General features: G+C 35.8%; 1 protein-coding gene and 1 pseudogene across 1 annotated transcript; both read right to left on the minus strand.

Annotated features, from left to right (window-relative positions):
• Positions 1 to 1,449: 1,449 nt before the first annotated feature.
• Positions 1,450 to 3,241, minus strand: LOC109827762. Its single transcript, XM_020394781.1, has 3 exons — positions 3,180 to 3,241; positions 2,482 to 2,556; positions 1,450 to 1,695 (listed from the first exon to the last, which is right to left on the minus strand). The coding sequence occupies exons 1-3, from the start codon at positions 3,204 to 3,206 to the stop codon at positions 1,450 to 1,452; spliced, it is 348 nt and encodes a 115-aa protein (XP_020250370.1). The 5' UTR covers positions 3,207 to 3,241.
• Positions 3,242 to 12,988: 9,747 nt separating this feature from the next.
• LOC109827763 overlaps positions 12,989 to 15,749 on the minus strand; it is a 9,239-nt pseudogene continuing 6,478 nt past the window's right edge.

Here is a 15,749-nt window from a genome sequence, read left to right on the forward strand (position 1 = left end):
TGCTAAATTTATTATAAGATACATCATCTTAAGCAATTTGTAGACATAATTAACAGGAGATAATCCTAAATGAAGAAGGGAAAATATGATTAAGAAAAACCCAACTTGTACCTGAGGTTGAGGGTGTAGAACTTTGAAGAATCTGAGACCAATTGATGAAATGGCCAACGACCCACTAAAGCTTTCAAGCATACATTGGAAGGCATGTGGCAACCAAAAACACTCCAAGAACTAGCCAAAGCTAAAACCCAATATAAATGCATTCAGAAGAAAATCACTAACTGAAAATGACAATGACCAACACTGCATAAAGATTACCAGAAAGTTTGGTGAAATTTGGTGCGAGTTGAGAATCATAAACAGCAAAAGGACTGCCAAAGGCCACAATGTGCATAAATTTAGTCAAAACCCAACTAACAGCTAAAATTGTTTCTTTGATTAGCGAAAATATTACCTAAAAGAAGAGACACCATCGAATTTGTATTAACAGGTCGAGTGCCCGCATGCGCTCTCTGTGACAATCACGAAATCAATAAAAAAAGAACAAAAAATAGGCAAAATGAAGACTTCAATCAAAAAATTATCACTGTTGATCGTCTCCCAGGCATAAATCCAGAGAACCCACTCTCAATGTCTCATCTGCTTCCACGAAACACAAAGCTCATAATTGCAGTCCCAAAATTTACCCTTTTGGCTATACAACACAGAGAACCAAGCACAAATTTCAACAAATATATATCAAATCTCAACCCAATTTCATTCAGGAATACAATAATCTTCTTAATAAATTGCAAAAAATTCCACCTTTAGAAACCCTAGAAGCATAAATCGGTAAGAAGAAAATGTGCTATTTATTAATAGAGAATCAGAGCTTACATGAGACGGAATCTGATTACAACGAATCAATCTCACTTCAAAAAATCACCAAAAAAGGTAATGAAAAAAAAATCAATTTTCTGATGTAAAAATCGAAACTTTACCCCTTTGCTTGATGCGTTTCTGTGCTTTTTGGGCTTCTTGATGCTGTTCTTGTGGGCCTTGTAGGACTGGTTGTGCGCCGTGTGGTTCTTCGACTTCGCCATTGAAACCCTAGTAAACGAGGAAGAAGATTAGAGATTGAAGAAAGAGGAAATGATCTAGGGTTAGGGTTTTATAGAAAGAGATACCTGGGATGGAGGAGATCTGAATGAGAGCTGAGTTGAGGGATCAGAGAAGGATGAGAGGGCTGGAGAGCAGCCGCCTGGAGGCTGGAGCCTGGATGGGTTGATTAATGAGCTTCTGGAGGACGGGAGAAAAGAGAGGAGGGAGAAGAAAGAGAGGAGGGAGAAGAAAGAGATGTTGCAAGCAGCTGAGGACGGAGGAAACAAGAAGAAGAGGAGTATTAAAAAAAATTCATTTTCTTGCCCTGGGCAGCTGCCCAGGGCAAACTCTACATAGCTACGCCCCTGGCTACATCGCCTGCTGAGTGCAATCCTCCTGCGGCATGTAAGAGGGCCCCGAGGACATAGTCGATGGTGTTGAAATTGGCAGAGACTGGAATTGTGTAGACACCCTCTGAGCTCCAACTCCCATCCACCTGGTCCTCCCCTTTTTGGGAAGTCCACAAACTAAATGGCTCACATTATAATTCTGCTCTCTAGTCAGGGGCTCTTGGCTCTGTGCAACAACCTCAGAATATGTGTTTTCCAGAGCTTCCTAAAAGACAAAAAAATAAATTTAAGAATTGACCTTTCAAAAATAAAAGATATATTTACCTGAACAAGTAAAATAAAAGATGAAGTATGCATGCATCTTCCTTAACACATTCACACATATAATAATGTTTATTGAGAAATTTAGTATTGAAAATACCAATTTTTCTATAAACATCATTTCTATGATGTTTGGGAATGGCTAGTTTTTAGCCTTTCTATATATTCATCAGAAACAATAGTGGATTTAATTTGAAGGTGTACTTACTATTGTTTTCTAATTAGGGGTTAGTTATGAAAAGAATATGAAGGGGTATGGTTAGATATATATGCATGTAACTATTTTATGTATGCATGTATGTATTTTAACATAACTTAGAGGGTTCTTCGGGTCAAAAAAGACAAATTTTAATAATATTTGGGTAGGTATTTTTCAATAAGGTTACATTAGGAATTAAATATAAGAATAAAGACAAATTTTAATAATATTTGGGTAGGTATTTTTCTCCTTTCCTTTTAAAAATTTAATGCGGATAAAAAATCCTAAATCATACTTATCTTGTTTTCTAGTATGAAATATAAACATGGTTTGAAGCAAAATTGAAAAAAAAGTCTCAGATAAATAATAGATGATAATCACTTCAATAAATTTGAGATAAATACTTATAGCCTATTTTAGATAATCGGAGATAAATTACAAGTTGTTTACTTGTAAATTTCAAAATAGTCAAAATCATTAGAAAATTTTGTCATAATTTCTTATGGTCAATATTTGCAGAACAGAGATTACCTGTTCAGTTGCCTGCACTTTGGACATCGTTTCCCACATTTGGCCGCCACACACTTCAAACATTTCTTGGAGAAGCTATGAAAGAGAATAAACAAATAAACAAATATTGGAATTCGAAAAGAAAGGAAATTAGCTTTCGTCCTTCGAATTAAAAGAAACGGAAATGCGTGAAAAAGGAAATTCAAAAGACTAATCTATGGAAATGAAATTCAAAAGACCACCAATCACAGACACAAATTCTAATAAGGTGATTTGTTCAGGTTTTACTTGTGCCCGCATGGAGTAGTGCTCGGTTCGAAGCAAATCTCCAAACAAATCTTTAAAATTTTCAAAAACCCAAATCAAAGAACAATTCACAAATTGATGGAAACAAATCAATGAAGCACAAAAATATATATAAAACCAAACAGATTTATCTCCTTACAGCGCATGAAAGCTCTTCTCTCAACCGATCCATACATGGAAGCACTTTATTATTATTATCAGATGAACATGCATTCTCACCAAAAAAAATTTCTCCCTTCATCTTCTTCCCTTTATCACCATCATCATCAACAACATTCCCCACTCCATTTTTCTTCACATCAATGTCGGCAGTCAAAAACCCGATACGATTAACAAAACCCAGCTAAATAGTGATCAATAAAAAGTCCCCAAATCAGATTATTAAAATAAACAAAATTAGAAGAAAAAACAACCTTTTTTGGCATCCTCTTCCCCATCATCAAGGCAAAGAACTACAACAGGCATCAAATCATTCGTCTGCCGCCTCTTCGACCTCCATTTTCTGCAAAACCCAGAACACCCATTTTAATAAAACCCAACAAAATTGAAAGAAAAACATGAAGGGAAAAAATAATAATAAAGATGACGTTTCTTTTTCGGAAAAATTTGCAAAATAGATCATTTTTATGAAATATATAGCGAAATAGACCACTTTGAAAAATAATTAGCAAAATAGACCTATTTTGAAAAAAAGAGGTCGATTTTGAAAAACAAGGTTCAGAAAACATACGAGACTACTAGTCTCGTATGTTTAGAGCCAACTAATCACGGATTAGTAACTCAAAAAACATACGGGACTAGAAGTCCCGTATATTTTCCGAGTAGAAAATTTTACTAATCCGTGATTAAAACATACGGGACAACTAGTCCCGTATGTTTTCTGAGCTGTTTTGCAAAATATATACCTCTTTTTGGTCTGTTGGCCAAAAAGAGGTCTATTTTGCTAATTACTTTTCAAATTGGTCTATTTCGCTATATATTTCATAAAAACGGTCTATTTTACAAAATTTCCCTTCTTTTTCTTGTTAACATGTTAGAGTTTGTGGAAGCTGGTGACTTGAGATTGTGATGGTTTGATCGTTTCTTGTGCCTCGAATCCTTGATCGGCGTATCCTCGACGATGAGGCTGGCGAGGAGATGGGTCTCTGTAGGATCTGATCTAATCACACTAAAAATACTAGATGGGGTGAATAGTGTTTTATAAAATGTTATGCAAAGTAGATAATAATTTGCAAAGAAGAAATGACAATCACAGAAAATCAACAATACATAAACACAATGATTTATATTGGTTCCACCTTCCCGGTGTACATCCAGTCCCCAAGCAAATCCCATTTGAGAATTTCTACTATGATTTTGAATAAACTTACAAAATCAAAACTCAAACCTGACCAATTTGCAAGACCATGCAAATTGCAAACCCAAGACAACACCATGCCAATTGTAAACCGACCTCTAGACCAAGAGATCAATCCCTCTCATAAACCGAGAGAACTTTTCTTTGAAGCAATGTATACAATTCCAATCCTATAAGCCTTGATGTGGATGTGAATGTGTAACAATAGCTTATTAATCTTTTTAACTCTCTCAATATTGCCTAAACAAGCTCTAAGAATGATAGGAACAAATGTAATATCAGAAACTCTCTTTTATGGAAAAACAAATTAAAAACTAAAAGTTTAGAGAGTTAATTTACACAATATGTGAATCTTACAAGTGCAAAACTTGGTACTTTTTTTCTAATGTTTAAACCTATTTATAGCCTCTGAAATGATATAATTTTAAACCCAATTAACGTCCACAAAACGGCTATAAACAGTCACTTATTCAAAACTTAAAATCTAGAAAAACTACATCTGTAGTCGACTACAAGTCATAGTAGTCGACTACACTGAGTCTACACAGACTTTGTGAAGTCAAAAAATTACTTAGTAGCCGACTACAAGGCATAATAGTCGACTACACTGTAAACTCACAAATTCTGGAATTTTATTTTGAGTATTTTGGCTATAACTTTCTCATCCGACATCGGAATAAGGTGATTTAAGATTTATTGGAAATCTGTTGAAGAGACCTACAACTTTGGTCTTTTGAGTTTTTTCAAATTCGAATTACTAAGGGGTATAAATAAAATATTTTAAGACTCACTAAATATATATAAACTCTAATGATTAATATATGTGATTTCTATTGTTAACCAACACACTAAGCATATGTTAGTATGTTCTAACACTATGTGTGTGCATGTATGTGAGTGATCAAGGCTTGTACAAATTTCTAAGCAAAAAAAAAAAAGTAAAATTACATTTTGACAATAAAGTATATCTTCTTCTTTGGTTCATTTTGCCTTGAACTTATCTATATCTTGAGTATCTCTTTGAATATAATTATTGATATAGCTCTGATACTGCAAAACAAATATTAGCATATAATACACACAACATATAATGTTTGTTATCACCAAAACAAACTATTATTGGGGTCAAGATTCATAGCAGCCTCTTCATCCTAGCCGGCCATGGTCGTCGCAGACCTGAACCCGGGGCTGAGAATGCTATTGGTTTCTTTTGATGGGTTTTTTAGGCTCTTGGTTTCTTCAGATGCCATTGTTGTTTGGTTTTGTTCTTCATAGGGGAGAATGGTGTTTTCGGAAGACTTTGTGGGGTCGTCGAAGATGAGGCGGTCTTTGAAGGAGACGACGGGGGATTTGGCGGGGGAGGGGGAGGAGGAGATAGGGATGGAGACCTCATTGTGTTCGGGGGAGAGGGCGGAGAGGGGAGGAAGGGGAAGGGAAGGAAATCAGCAGAGAAAAGAAATGGGGAAAGTGCTTCACGCCGCTCCTCAGAAGAAAGAGAAGACAAAATGGGGAATGTCAGAGAGGGAGGGAGAGAGAGAGAGAGAGAACGTGGGTTTTAGTTAATCGTTCATCAAATCTTTTTGAAGGAGACATGGGTTTTGGTTCTGAAACGTGGGTAGTTTGGACGGTTGCGGTGAATTAACTCAACAATGGACGGTTGTGGAGAATTAAGGGGGGAATACGTGTGGAAAATTAGAAAATTTACTGTCCATTTTAGCTTTTATGTTGTCCCCCTTTAGTAATAAAGAAGTAGATAGTTAATTGTGGGAGGAATAGTCTCAATTGCTTCCCTAATATTTGTTGGATATTTATTAAGAAAAGGCAATTTTGCCTTTGTGTTTTAGTCCCACATCGAAAAATTGAAAAGAATCCTCTCCCCCTCAATCCTATAAATACACCATTATTCACATTCTAAAACACAAGAAAAAATAAAGTTTTCTCCTCTCCTCTGGTTTAAAGAAAATTGTTTTTCCCCTCTATAAATTTTGTTATTAATTTTTTGGGCAATCTTCTTCATCTGAGCTGAAGCTCTGTACTCTCGCCCGAGTACAGAGGCCGGCCATTTCCGGGGGCTTTTACCGCTATGGGGGAGAACCATTTGCGCCAGGACGATAGGCGGGTTCTAAATCTATTAGGGTAGTGATTACACGACTTCTCCCGTCAGGCCTGTTTTTTCTTAACTCTTATTTATTTTTATTTCGAATTTATTTCATGCTATAATCTTAATTATTTGATAAATTTCCAACAATCTAGAAGATTGACAAGTTTATAGCTTTTGATTTACATCTGAAAAATTTGTATTAAAAGTTACTGTTCATTAAAATAATTTACTGTTCATACGAGAAAAAAAAATTCATCCTTTTCTGTTAATGTTCATTTAGATCTATTCATATAGTTGCTGTTAATATTTCTTAAAAATAAAAAAATAAAATCGATTATTGTTAATTGCTTATCTATTAATTAATATTTAAAAAATCTATTACTTTTCATACGAATTTATAAATGCAGTAATTAATTATTAATTATTGTTGCTAATTATTGCTTAAATAATTACTCTTAACTGTTTTTTCGTAATTAATTGTCTGTTAAGTATTGATTAATTACAATATTACAGTTATTAAATAAATAAATAAACAAATAAATAAAAGTCTGGATATTCGCTGGACCTTTTATTAGTTGGTCAGTGGTTTATTGCATGTTCTCATATGATAGCGGTTTATCTTTTACAATGTTCTCATTTTAAGATCCGAGATGGTCGGCATCCCTTCTCTGTATCAAATTTTTGCTAGTGTGATGAATGTCATAGGAAGCTAGACTCTAGACATGTGGTATGTCTCCTGTTACCCTTTTGCAAGTGAATTTTTTTTGAGTTAAAAAAAAATATGTGTGATGTTAAAATTTAAAAAAAATTAACTGTTACTGTTCATCCTAAATAAATTTAATTTTGTAATTAGGTGTTTTAATTACTGTTAATTATTGTATTTATTGCATTCATTTAATTGCTGTTAATTAAGTTGCAATTAATTATTGGTAATTAATTTTAATTACAATTAATTGCAACTTGTAACTGATTTTATAATTAATTGATAACAGATTGCCAGTTTAAGTACAAAATGAGGTTACCTCCACTATATGTTGTTAAGGAGGAATTATTTCTTTGTTCAAAATGAACCATTTTTTAAAGAAAATATGCTCTGTATTTGAACGTTGATGATCACCAGTAAATAATTTGAGCTTTTAATACTTATTTATGTTTGAAAGTCTCATATGCATAGTTTTGACAAGAATAAAGAAAACAAAATAGATGCTTTGAAATATCTGGATTTGTTCATGGTTTAATGCTTTCATTTCTTTAAACTATTAATATGGTGCATTCTATTAATAATTCCATACTTTAGTGTATTTATGCATCTAACAAGCTTAGTACAGAAGGTGGTAGAAGTGAATGTAAATTTGTTCAGCAACTTCTGTGGTAGTTGTCTGCAGCAGATATGGTTTTACTCTCAAGACATAAAAATCATGAGGTTCGAACATCAATAGATAAACCCCTCCTCGGCCTAATCCAACATATATTTGCAGTATAATTGCTAGGCAATTTAAATGATTGCAGGAAATATTTTAAAGTTTATATATATTGTTAAGGAACAAAAACTTATTGAGTGAACCGATTCAAGTTTTTTTGGATTAGTTGGTGTCTAAGGCAAGGTTTAAGGGTTGCGTAACGCGCTCTGCAAGGAACGATGTACTTAATTGATCTTTGATCAACCTCTATTACTATCCTTACCTGGCTAACTACCCGGATAAAACTTTAATCTTTTCACTTTAGGAGTTTTTGGTTTGGAATAAGAGGACCGGAATTATGAGAATAATTCATATGCATTTATTTAATTACGCTTCTTGTATCATATATTGCCTAACGATAAATGATCAATATATGAGCGAACCAAATCAAAGAGGTGCATCTTTTAATATTCTATTTTATATGGTGGATTATATTTCAAATCTTCAAATGTAAAGTTCATCACTTTTATTGCATTTTGATGGATATTGCAATAAATGTTCATATGTCTTTTTAGATAAATTGCATTTGTTATATGATTAATTACAATGTTTTATGCAAGAATGCACTTGAAAATTTTAAAGCACGTATGTACAAATATTATTATTATTATTATTTGTATAAGAGGTGGTACTAGAAAATGACTACATAAATTTAGAAGGTATCTTTTGTAGACAACCAATTTAAATTTGGAAGGTCTCATTTGTAGGCAACCGATTTAAATTTGAATGGTCTCCTTTGTAGGCAACCAATTTGTAACCTCTTATAATAGAATAATTTAAAAATTTTATGCATTTGAATTATGAAGTATGAAATATATTTTAAGATACGAAAATATATTTTAAGATACAAAATCCTATTATGCTTTGCATGTATATATTATTAATTTCATTCATGTATGTGCATATGCATAACTGCAGAATTTTTAGTTCCACATTAGTTTGAAATGTTCAGATATTAAGGTCAATCTCTTCAGACATAGACTATGATCTTTTATGATCATAGATCATGACCTAATGTCAATTTCAAACAATATGATGGACTAATTACAAAATAAGAACTTGATAAATAAATACAACGCCTGCTAGGCAAAGTTATGATTCTAGACTTTGTAAAGTCTGTGAAAAGAATCTTGATGACCCTTTGACTAAGGGATTATCCAGGAGTGTGGTTCTGGATTCATCGAGGGAGATGGGGTATCAATGTCCTGGAAAATCAAAGCAAGAGGTATATCTTATAACTTCTTTCTATATGATGAATAAAAGTTATATTGAAATTAGTCCATCAAATAATTAAAAATTGCTATTAGGTTCCCGTGTCCTTATAAGTTGTTTCAAATTAATCCCTCCTCTTGCTTCTTGTACTCTTGCCTGGAGAGATTAATTTTAAAATAACTTAACAAGAAGGCTAAAGTCAATTTCAAACAATATGATGCACTAATTACAGAATAAGAACTTGATAAATAAATACAATGCCTGCTAGGCAAAGTTGTGATTCTAGACTTTGTAAAGTCTGTAAAAAGAATCTTGTTGACCCTTTGACTAAGGGATTATCCAGAAGTGTGGTTCTGGATTCATCGAGGGAGATGGGGTTAAGCCCATAGATGAGGTCACTGACAGCGGCAACCCAACCCTTATTTGGAGACTTAGTCCCAATGTTGGTTCAATGTGGTAGAAACAAACTGGACAAGTGACTCTCGTGTGGAGCATCGATCTAGATATATTTATATATCATTATGTAGCATTTGCTACTACCCCTTCTCTATGATGACGATGCTCTTATGATACAGCTGGTTAGGCTGGGTTTTACTCTTAATAAGTCCAACACATGTATTGGGGGGGGTATTAAATAAACAGCTGTAGTACCCTTTGAGGACTTACCTACGTGAGAGGAACCGTGATGGCCGCGGTTAGGGAGGGTTGGGCTAATCCTTAGAAACTCTCATGAGTCGGTTTTTTGTGAGCATGGCCTTTAACGCTCAACCCGCTTTGCTCAATAGATGAAGCGTATTGTGTGTGTTTTCATCAATACCTGATTAAAGGGGCCTAATTCAAGGCCTAGTCCATTATGTCCCTCAGGTGGCGATGAACTCACTAAGGAAAGGTTCAAAGCCGAAAGCTACCTCTCCCGAATTCACAATACGAAAGGTTGCCCAACCTATATTTGATTTATGATTTCTTGATTTATTTATTAGTTTCTGAGTCTTCAGTCAATATTGCCTTTTTGGGGGGGGACTGTTGGATATTTATTAAGAAAAGGCAATTTTGCCTTTGTGTTTTAGTCCCACATCAGAAAATTGAAAAGAATCCTCTCCCCCTCAATCTTATAAATACACCCTTATTCACATTCTAAAACACAAGAAAAAAATAAAGTTTTCTCCTCTCCTCTAGTTTAAAGAAAATTGTTTTTTCCCCTCTATAAATTTTGTTATTAATTTTTTGGGCAATCTTCTTCATCTGAGCTGAAGCTCTGTACTCTCGCCCGAGTACGGAGGCCGGCCGTTTCCGGGGGCTTTTACCGCTAGGGGGAGAACCATTTACGCCAGGGCGATAGGCGGGTTCTCAATCTTCTAGGGCAGTGATTACACGACTGCTCCCGTCAGGCCTGTTTTTTCTTAACTCTTATTTATTTTTATTTTGGATTTATTTCATGCTATAATCTTAATTATTTGATAAATTTCCAACAATATTTATGGATTTGGATTCTCTCCACTATCTAAAAAGTAATGGAGTGACCGCTACATAACCACAACCATTGATTATCTAGTAATGGAGGGCTCATTTTGGGAATATGGTTGTGGTCGACGAAGCCGTCCACATTCTGCCGCCGCCGCTCACTTTGATCAGAAGCATGATCCAGAATATGATGATTAAGAGTAAGGGCATGCATTGCTCGGTTCGATCCCGAGAAAGAAGAAGAATGGTCAGTTCTACCTATGCCTGGTTCAAGATATTCGTCTGAGGCGGTTAACAGGAGTCTTGTGTGTGGAATTAATATGCGTATTGATGTATATATGGCTGTTGAAGGATCACAATAACTAACCGTCTGTGGGGGGAAAACAGAGACACAGCGACGTCGAGGAAGACGGGAGAGTAATATTTTGCTGGAGAGATTTACGGTCCGGAAGAGGAACGGGTCGATGAGACAATCTGCAGAGAGGGACGAGCAACCTGCAAGTAAGCTTCTACGTACGAAGTTTCATGACTTTTTGGACGATGAAAGCTCCAAATCTATAAAAATTTATAAACGTACAGCCACCTAAAAAAATTAAGATTTGCACAAGACACAACAGAACTTTAAAAAATTGCAGAAAGACAAGAAAGCTCAAAATTTACAAAAAAATAAAAAGCATAAAATTTTCAAACCGAATTCAGTAAAAAAAGAATTACGAATTACATACAGCTCCCAGGGAATTTGAAATTTGCACAAAACACCCTAATTAAGATATTTAAAAGTTATAAAAAATACCCTCGAAATTTTAAAAGTTACGAAAAAACTGGAAATTTCAAATTTACATATAGTAAATTCAAAACTAGGATTAATTACAAAAAGCCCCTTAAAATTTTTGAATTTGCAAAAAACACCCTAAAATTGAGTATCATTGTCACGCTAAAATTGAGTAACATGTTGATATCACGTGACAGTCTGAAATTTAAATACCAGTTATTGCACTAGAAAGGGTCACCGCTGCAAGTCACTGAGTATCATTGTCACGCCTCGGTTCCAAAATATAATAACTTTGGAATGTAACTTGGTCGGTGCTTGCTGGAAAAAGTTATAAAAAAAATGAGAAATAAACTAGTATTAATCTCTTTAACTGACTTAGGAAAAAATGAATGCATTCCCTCAAAGTAATCTCTCTCTAACTGACTTAAAAAATTATAATTTTTCTTTATCAGTTTCCCGATTTATAAAAGAGAGAATGAATCAACGAAGATCATTCCATTTGTTTAAAATTGAGTTCTTCTTGGTGGCGATGAGAGCTTGAATTTTATATCTCGTTGACGATCCGAGCACTTTGCTATTGGAACGTTTGTCTATTCCTCTAGACTTAACATCGGGAAGAACTTGCAAGGCAAGTTTAGAACTCTAAATGAGTTTAAAAACTCCGTGAAAGAGTTAATTTCAGAAAGAATATTTGTTCCTTTTTAACGAAAATAAGCTAAACAGCTTATTCTTCAACCAAGAGTGATTCAAAAGCCAAACCAAAAGCTCTCTCAAAAGTCTTAACAAATGCCTTAACTAAGCTCCAACCAAGTTAACCCCGTTTCAGCTGTAAACCCAGCTATTTATAGGGTTAAAGGGGTGTAATTGACTCTTTAATTCGTTCTATAATGGGGGTTTAATGGCCCCATTACGTGCAAAATAATTTTGGAACCATTTAAATTGCATTTGAACCAGTCAAACGCGAGGTTCGCGTTTGGGAGTGAACCCCGCGTTCAGCTTCTGAAACGCGAAAGTGAGCCTCGCGTTTTAAGTTTGAAACACGGAGGTGAGCCATGTGTTTGGAGTTTGGAACGCGGAGGTGAGCTCCGCGTTTCAAGTTTGAAACGCGGAGGTGAGACCCGCGTTTGGAATTCAGAACGTGAGGGTGGACCCTCTTGTTTGGCCTTCAAGAGATCATAAATTATAATCTCTTTCTTCGAGTGTTGCAAAGATCGTTATCTTGTAATCCTTGTATTTGGCTCTTTAAAATGTGAGTCATCAATTTGCAACTCTCGTCTATGGTTGCGAAAGTCATCAGAGTATAACTTTCGTCGGTTGTCGTGAGAGTCGTCAGATTGTAACATTTGTCTATTGATGTGAAAGTCGCCAGATTGTAACCTCCATCATTAGTGCTTTATGAGGATCAGCTATCTGCAATAATTTTTAGACAGATTACAGAATCCTCTCCAAAGTTTTTAAAAGTTCACGATTAACTGGAACGAATTTTCGAAATCTCTTGGATCTTGATTTTAAACTTGGTATTGTCGATTCCTTATGATAAAGGAGTAGTTCACTGCATCCATTTCGAATGCATCATGAACTTGGTTGAAAGCTTGTGTTTTGCCTTTGAAACGCGAGGCTGACCCTCGCGTTTGGCTTTTGAAACATGCGGGTGACCCTTGCGTTTTTGACTTAGAAACGCGGGGGTGACCCTCGCGTTTTGATTTAGAAACGTTGGGGTGACCCTCGCGTTTTGACTTGAAACGCAGGGGTGGCCCCTCATGCGTTTTTTTACCAAGTCTTTTAGACTTGTTTTTAGCTTATCTGCTTTTCAGATACCGACTGTTATCTTTTTCTATGCAGTGCACTATTCCAAGGAGTCGCTCTCCTTCCACCATCACTTCGGTCGCGAAGGCGGTGAGGACAACAATGTAACATTTAGTCTGCGCCGAGAACTCCCGGTTTTCTAGGGCCAGAACAAGGAGCACATGGAAATCATGAGTCTATCGAGTCCGCCGATTCTTAGGGCTATCGTCACAGATACTAAACTCAAGATGGTAGACCGAAAAACTTTGAAGAAGCCAGTGTTCCTGTTTGGACATCCTGTCGAAATTAACACTGACATTATTGCAAAGGGCTGTTTCCCTTCCCAGCGAGTCTGAAATCTATAAAAGAATAAGCATTTACACGTAAAAAATAAACAGAAATAACACTGGTAAAGATTAGAGGCACAATTGACAACATACTGTATAACTATAGAACTCCAGAGTGTTGCTCAGTTTGAAGGAAACAATGAGACTAGGCTGAGACTGTAAAACTTGCTCCACTCTGACTTTGAAGGGTTGGCATGCACCTTCAAATATTCTATCCAAAACAAAGGTTATATCTGGCTCTGATTTTAAAGAATCACTTTCAGAAGACTTGGAAAAGCGGCTAGCAGTGGGTCTGGTATCTGTCACCGCATCTGAACTGAGTAGCGCAAGTACCAGTACCCTTTCAGAAGCTAGAGCCTTCACATGAAACAAAGATCAAGAAGTTAATTTCATTACAATGCAATTAAAATTAGTTTGAGATTCCAAGCACAAAACAAATAAGCAGACCTGATGGAGCCATCCTAGCATCTCTCCTACATAACCCAAGGGATCATGAGCATGCACTTCAATAGGCCTTGGGAGTCCTCCAGGCCCTCCTTGTGTAAGAGCACTTATAAATCATCTGAACAACGCATGACGTCTCATGTTTGCAACCTAAATGGTTAAAATATAGGTTCTCGTTATTAATGAAGCTTTTTACATTTGCATGGAAATAACTTTTCTAGAATTGTTGCATACTTCTTCTGCACAATACCTAAAAAGAACCAGCCTTTCTTTTAGGCAACGAACAGCAGTCTTGAGAAGGTCAGCAACTTCAGGATTATCACTGTCACCCAATTTTTTACATTCTGCTTGAACCCACCTGAAATATACCAAAAAAAGAAAGTAAAAAAAAACACATACCAGACTTGTGTTCCTGAAATCCAGAAAAAAACTAATAAGCTATATGACATTCAGAGTTCTACGTGAGAATAAACAAGGCAGAAATTATTTTCCGTGACTAATGAAGCAAATTGTTAAGACTACAAAGAAAATATTGCATTTGCTGCATTTCACAAATTTCAGGCCACTCTGCATATTATCATATAATTTTCTGTCAGAAAGATTGTTCTCCTTGCACAATTCAGCTTTACAAATCATGCCTACTGGTATGAATCTGATTAGGCAAAATACTATCAGATCATTTCCTGAGGCCAAAAACTCTTTTTGGGTCTCGTCATCAAAAACTCTTTTTGGGTCTCATCATCCCTTTCTCAAACCGTCATGTAAGCAACCAAGGTTCCAATCTTCAGTCATTCTATGTCCCCGCATGATAAAGCGATGTCACTACCTCATTGGAGCTGTGTGCAGTGCACCAATGTGGACATGACATGCTGACACAAGGAAAATTCTGGAAAATACCCTTAAAACTCAAGCTGGACAGCTTATGACAAGGCTTCAGGATAAAAGTGTGGTACACAGGGTTCGATTATCTCAACAGCTTGGCCCTCAATCACACTCTCTTCTTGAGGCTCTTAGTCTACAATGTTTTTGGAGGCTGCTCTTTGGTACCATGAGCTTAAATTCTGTGAGCAACAACACAGTTTCTCCTACCCTCTGTTGGCTGTCTGAGTTTTATAGCAAACCCGTCATATGCACAAGGGCCTCAGATTATACCAAGAGATAACCAAAAGTACTTTCCTGTCCGTAACATTTGGTTAAATTTTCTGATCTTATATGTTCCTTAGCAATGTTGAAAATAATGATAATGCATAATATAATGCTCTACCTTCTGCTAAGGGTTAAGAGAAAAAAACGCAAAAAAAAAAACGCATAACGTAGGTTATTTTAGTTATTAATTATTTAGATATTTTATAAATACAAACTATTCATAATGACTTGAATGATTAGAATCATCAAAATTTTCAAACATAAAGGAGGATTGGAAGAGTTACAGCAGTTGATTTAGAAGGCTTCATCTTCGTCGAAAGGAATTAGGTTTTAGAAGTTGAAAAGGCGTTGGAGGTGGAGATGGGGTTAGGATTTTCTTCGTCCGCAAGAGGATTACCAACGAGATATGAAAGCCAAGGAGGAACCGGATAGGAGCCTCATCATCGCAGAGATAGAGGACGAGAAGAACCTTGTCATCTGCGAGAGGCTTCGTCTTCATCGAGCGTGTAAGAGGAAGAAGAGATCAAGAGGCTTCTTCGTCAAAGGAGTGAGAGGCAGTGGGTGGGAAGGAGATGAAGGAGGCGCTGCATATAAGGTCAGTGGATCGCTGGGGTTTTTCACACGAATGAAATTAGGGTCAGGGGATTCAATTGGAAACTTATTTCGGTTAGTGCGATAAAGATTTGGATAGTGGAGATATCACCATGCGTCCAAATATGATCATCAATTTAACTCAATCTAACATGTGTTAAACAAAGCTTTCCGTAATGCGGATAAAACACGATATTTGGTGTTATGTCCTGCATTAAATGCAACATGGGTTTTTTGCCTGAGTTTTATAACACTATGGCTCTATTAGGTATTGAAACGGTTAAAATAGGTTTTGAAACGGGTTTTT

Source organism: Asparagus officinalis, unplaced genomic scaffold, assembly GCF_001876935.1.
Source record: "Asparagus officinalis unplaced genomic scaffold, Aspof.V1 AsparagusV1_Un419, whole genome shotgun sequence".
NCBI classification, from domain to species: Eukaryota; Viridiplantae; Streptophyta; class Magnoliopsida; order Asparagales; family Asparagaceae; genus Asparagus; species Asparagus officinalis.

Coding starts and splice junctions, on each gene's coding strand:
- LOC109827762 (XM_020394781.1), bottom strand. CDS start 3,206: ATGATGGGGAAGAGGATGCCAAAAAAG. Junction 2,557..3,179: donor GGAAGAGGATGCCAAAAAAG/GTTGTTTTTTCT, acceptor TCTCTTTCATAG/CTTCTCCAAGAAATGTTTGA. Junction 1,696..2,481: donor AAGTGCAGGCAACTGAACAG/GTAATCTCTGTT, acceptor TTTGTCTTTTAG/GAAGCTCTGGAAAACACATA.